We start from the raw sequence: 5,000 nt of genomic DNA, 5'->3' as shown, positions 1-5,000 counted from the left end.
TCATAATAACTTTAATAATGAGCCTTGTTCATTTTCATAGCAGATTGGTGAAGTGAGTCTTGTACATGTTCATAATGGATCTTTGAATCATGTATCGCACAAGGTTTGTAAACCAGCAATGAGTTTTCTGCCCTTTAAACTTTTACATGTTTTTCGTTTCTTATAGATTAAAACGTGAGATTAAATCATCTATTTAGCAGGAGGGTCACTTTGGCAAATTGCATTCATTTTGAGAGCAACATCTATTGCAAAACTTCTTTCTTTGTTTCCAAGGCGGAACGTGTCCAAATAAATAAATGTGTATGAAATGTTTGTATAAAAAAATGGAAAAAATCTATCAAGAAAAGAAAGATTTAAAAAAAGCAAAAGAGGAAATAGAAGTGAGGAAATGGAATTAAAAAGGCGAAATTGAGAAGACTAATGTCGGAGTGTTTATCGCAGATTTACTCTTCCGACTAATTTCTTGATCTTGGAAATATTTATTATCAGAGATGGTTTACCGAGGAGATAATGACGCAGCATTAATCAGCATTAATTGCAGCATGAAGTTGTTCCGTCTGTGGCATTAAGTAGATGCTTGCGAAGTTAATTGCCCGCAGTCACTTGCTTGGACAAAAGCAATTTATAAATTTGGGTACTTGGCTGTCAACATGAATTAGAGGCTGCAAGAGTAAATCACACACACACACACACACACACACACACACACACACCTACATACAAACACACACACACACACACACACACACACACAACAAAACACACACACACACACACACACACACACACACACACACACACACACACATACACATACAAAGGCTACAAAGCAAAAGTACTTCCAGCTAACAGCGCTTTCAAAATAACTCGAAGTACCTCAGACAAAAGGGAACAATAACAGCCCGCACCCACCACGAAACACTCGAAGCGTGAAGCTAAACGAGGCAACGCCGTGGTATGACGTGCAGAAGAGTAAATATAGCGGGAATTATCAACACATAGTTGGCGTGAGTCCTGCGGGTCGGCCCCCACTCAACGCCACCGCACCCCCTCCCCCTCCCCCCTCCTTCCCACAAGGCGTGTTTGAACGTCGTGCGTGGAGTGGGTATGAAAGGGTGTTTTTTTTTTTTTTTTTTTCCTTTGTGTATATTTTTTTCTTGAGTTCGGTTGGATTAGATTAAGTTTGGTTGATAGACTGGGTTGAATTTGAAGAGATTAGGTTGCGTGGTGTAATGTCATGATCGGGTTTATCGAGGTAAGTTAGACGAGGTCAGGTTAAACTAAAGGCCGAGGAATACAGGGGTTTGAGGGAGAGGTATGTATACATAAATAGATAAGACAACATGTATAAAAATAAACGTGTTAGTGTCACCGTTACAGTTAATGAATGTAATGAATTGCCTGGTAAGAATAAATGCAAGAATAGTGTACATGTAAGTTAAGATTTATAGACGTCACTAAAACAAAAACGACGACAAGATGGTTCCACGGGCTTAAAATATATCGCCCTCTCAAGACAAAAGCCGTTTCTAATCGTCATATATTTAGCCACAACCACCACTCACACACATTCTTTGGCATTATCATCCTGTATGTATCCTCACCCATCAGGATGTAAAGAAGTAAGTTTAAAGAATTAAAACAAAAAAATCGTAGTCTTTGATGCTGTCATGCGAAAGATAAAAATGCTTTGAAATGCTCAACTCGAAATAAAATTTTGTTTCTCGCGCCAGGTGATGTTTATCTTCCGATGTTTGATTTAAATGGTGTGCACCTAAATGCAACGGTGCAAGTGCCGAGACTTATTTTAGACGATATGTGTTTGTTTTTTACCGGTTGTGTTGGGGAGTTCTGAGATAATACCGGAATATATGCTTTACGTTTACGTTTTTATTTACCTTTTTGGGGCGCGTTGTTTTATATAGTGATGTTATTCAGTAGTAATATTCTGTTGCATAATACAGCATAAAGATTATCGAGAATAACATCATAACGAAATAGTAGTCTCGTATGTGGATTTTTTTGGGCATCTGTATTTTTTGAAAGAGTTACCCCTTGAAACAAGACATACTCTCCATTTTCTTTCGGATCACTCCATTTTCTGTAATAGATGTAATGTTACCCAAACTAATGAAAACGCAATAAAAAACACGCCATCGAAAATATTCAAACACCCCTCTAAGAATAAAATGCATAGAGGGTAATATTTTATCTGGCATATGCACCCTTAGAGAAGTTGACCAGACACCATTGCACACTATTCCAAAGCCAAAATTAGTGTCAGACAAAATATATACAACCTATCCCTCTCCCCATCCAACCCTATCTCTCACTCAGCCTCCTTCACACCAGACGCTAAGTACACAAAAAACTACACTTCCTGTCATCCAACCATACTCGAAATAGACGGTCATCCAACCATACTCGAAATAGACGGTCATCCAACCATACTCGAAATAGACAGTCATCCAACCATACTCGAAATAGACGGTCATCCAACCATACTCGAAATAGACAGTCATCCAACCATACTCGAAATAGACGGTCATCCAACCATACTCGAAATAGCCGGTCATCCAACCATATTCGAAATAGACAGTCATCCAACCATACTCGAAATAAACAGAAACAAACATACAAATAAACAAACAAGGGGTACTTACCGAACGGATTCGAGCTCCTCCTCGCGGATATGGAGCTTCTTCTCGATCTCGATCCTGTAACTCTGGTATTCGTTGGTGATCTTGATGAACCTGGTTTCCTCGTCCTTGCGGGCCTGTGAGGGAGAGAGGGAGCAGGAGGAACACGTAAGTATTCGGATGTAAAGTGTGAAGGCTCTATTTTTCGTTTTGATTTATTCGTATATTTATTTTTGTGAGGGTGATGGCTACTTGTAGGAATAGGTCCCATTTTGGAATAAAGTGTGAAGGATATTTATTTTTTATCTAGGGATTGGTAAGTATTTTTTTTTTTTTTTTTTTTTTTTTTTTTTTTACTGTCAGGGTGATGAATAACTGAGTGAATGGGTCCCATAACTAAATATTGTAAGGAAGGGCATTACAGATGCTTTACAAATGCTTCTAAAGTATGTGTGCAGTGAAATGAAGCTTTGGGTTTCGAGTAGATGTACATAACTCAACAGAACACTGACATCATGAGCAAGATACAAGATATTGTTGGAATAGCCTCAAAAATAACTACAGAAAGCGACTATGAAATAAAGAAGTTATAGTATGTGGAATGAAAAAAAGAAAAACAAAATACAGACAGATCTCTTAGGACTGCAAGTATTGTGAATAAAATAAATCACTTTTGAGCTTTAAGAGATCAAAGAAATGTCTGGGATATTTATGAGTGTGTTCCTATTTTAAGGAATCGATATAAATTATATTGATTAAAAATATTTGGTTGGGTAAAAATTATGAACAGATTAGCTGTTAGCATCAATATCAGATCTCCATTGCACTAACAAAATGATAATTTATTTTCGAATTAGTTTTTAAGAAATGCAATGGGGAGATACGGTTAGAATAAATGCATTTGAAAACATCAGATGGAACTGATTGATCAGCTGTCGTTATGTGCTGTTTGTATTTCTGTGCGATATGAAAGGTATGTGTGTGTGTGTGTGTGTGTGTGTGTGTGTGTGTGTGTGTGTGTGTGTGTGTCTATAAATGTATGTTATTGTGTCTATGACTGTTGATTTACATATGTAAGTGCGAATACATGTATGCATATATGAATGGAAACATGTTTAGAATATCAATGATTTAAATAATAGCATCAAAATCAATAAATGAAGGAAGAGAATACGGAGGAAAATAGTCACCTAAAGAATTTATATTAAATAATCATAAAAAAAGAGAAGAAAAGTTAAGAAAGTAGAAATAAATAATAAAACAGTGGAAATAAGAAAGATGATAGAGCAGATACAGAAAGCGGAAGAGATAAACTGTAGAAGTAAAACTATAAGCATGAAAACGGCGAAGAGAAGATAAAAAATGTAAGATATAATAGTAGAAATACAGAAAACGGTATGAGAAAGAAAACGGAAGAGATAAAAATATAAAAGAAAACGTAGAAGGTAAAAGCTTAAGAAAGAAAACGGAAGGAATACATTAGAAAGAAAACGGAAGATATGTAAGCCTAACAAAGAAAACGGGAGATACAAAAAAAAAAAAGAACTCACAGCATCAGACTCGTGCAGGGCGGTGGCCAGCTCATTCCTCTCAGCCTCAAGGCGACGGACCTCAACCTCGAGCTCGTGCTTGATGCGGCCAAGGTCACCGCAGGAAGCCTTCAGGTCACCGTGCTCAGCTGGCGAAAGAAAACGGAAGGCGTGAAAGGGGGGACTCAAGTGTATTTTATGGGGCAGGCATAGGAGGAAGAGGGAGGAGAGGAGAGAGAAATGGAGGAAGGGAGGACGGAGGGAGCGAGAAATGGGGGGAGGGAGGATGGAGGGAGAGAAATGGAGGAAGGGAAGATGGAGGGAGGATAAATGGTGGGAAGGAGGATGGAGGGAGAGAGAAATGAACGGAGGGATGATGTAGGGATATGTGTATGACAAAATGATGAAACAAAGGGAGAGCGAGAGATAGGAATAAGCGAGGGGTGGAAAAGAAGGAAAGAAGGAGGGCAGAAGAAAAGATAGAAAGAGGTCAAATAACGGGAACGAAAGAGGAAGAGGAAGCGAGATAGGACTGAAATGCTTACATATTCTACTGAGGCCATAGGTAAGATAATTTATGTCCTTAAGTTATTTCTCGTTCATAACTTTCTATCTATTATGGTAGATCCTGTTCCCAAAATATCTATTTCTCAATGATACCTATGTCTCCGTCTGCCTAATTAGCAAATAAACTACAATGATTAAACATTAAGTTTTAGTAAGAACTATCAATATTACTGAAAACGGACTCTTAAGTATGTAATGTCGTTATATCAAAGCTGTGAGACGGGTGATGGTAAGGTTGCAATCTTCATATCATTGCCATTATCAT

General features: G+C 37.9%; 1 protein-coding gene across 2 annotated transcripts in view; it reads right to left on the bottom strand.

Moving 5' to 3' along the window:
• LOC125031241 (paramyosin, long form-like) overlaps positions 1-5,000 on the bottom strand; it is a 97,474-nt gene that overhangs the window by 31,879 nt on the left and 60,595 nt on the right. For both annotated transcript variants that reach the window (XM_047621887.1, XM_047621885.1), the window contains exons 10-11: positions 4,190-4,317; positions 2,664-2,776 (exon numbers count right to left, since the gene is read on the bottom strand). In XM_047621887.1, coding sequence (XP_047477843.1) covers positions 2,664-2,776; positions 4,190-4,317 — 241 coding nt within the window. The remainder of the gene's footprint in view (positions 1-2,663; positions 2,777-4,189; positions 4,318-5,000) is intronic.

Source organism: Penaeus chinensis, chromosome 12 (assembly GCF_019202785.1).
Source record: "Penaeus chinensis breed Huanghai No. 1 chromosome 12, ASM1920278v2, whole genome shotgun sequence".
NCBI classification, from domain to species: Eukaryota; Metazoa; Arthropoda; class Malacostraca; order Decapoda; family Penaeidae; genus Penaeus; species Penaeus chinensis.
Note: the sequence above shows the minus strand (reverse complement) of the source record. Positions and strands in the feature narration are given on the sequence as shown.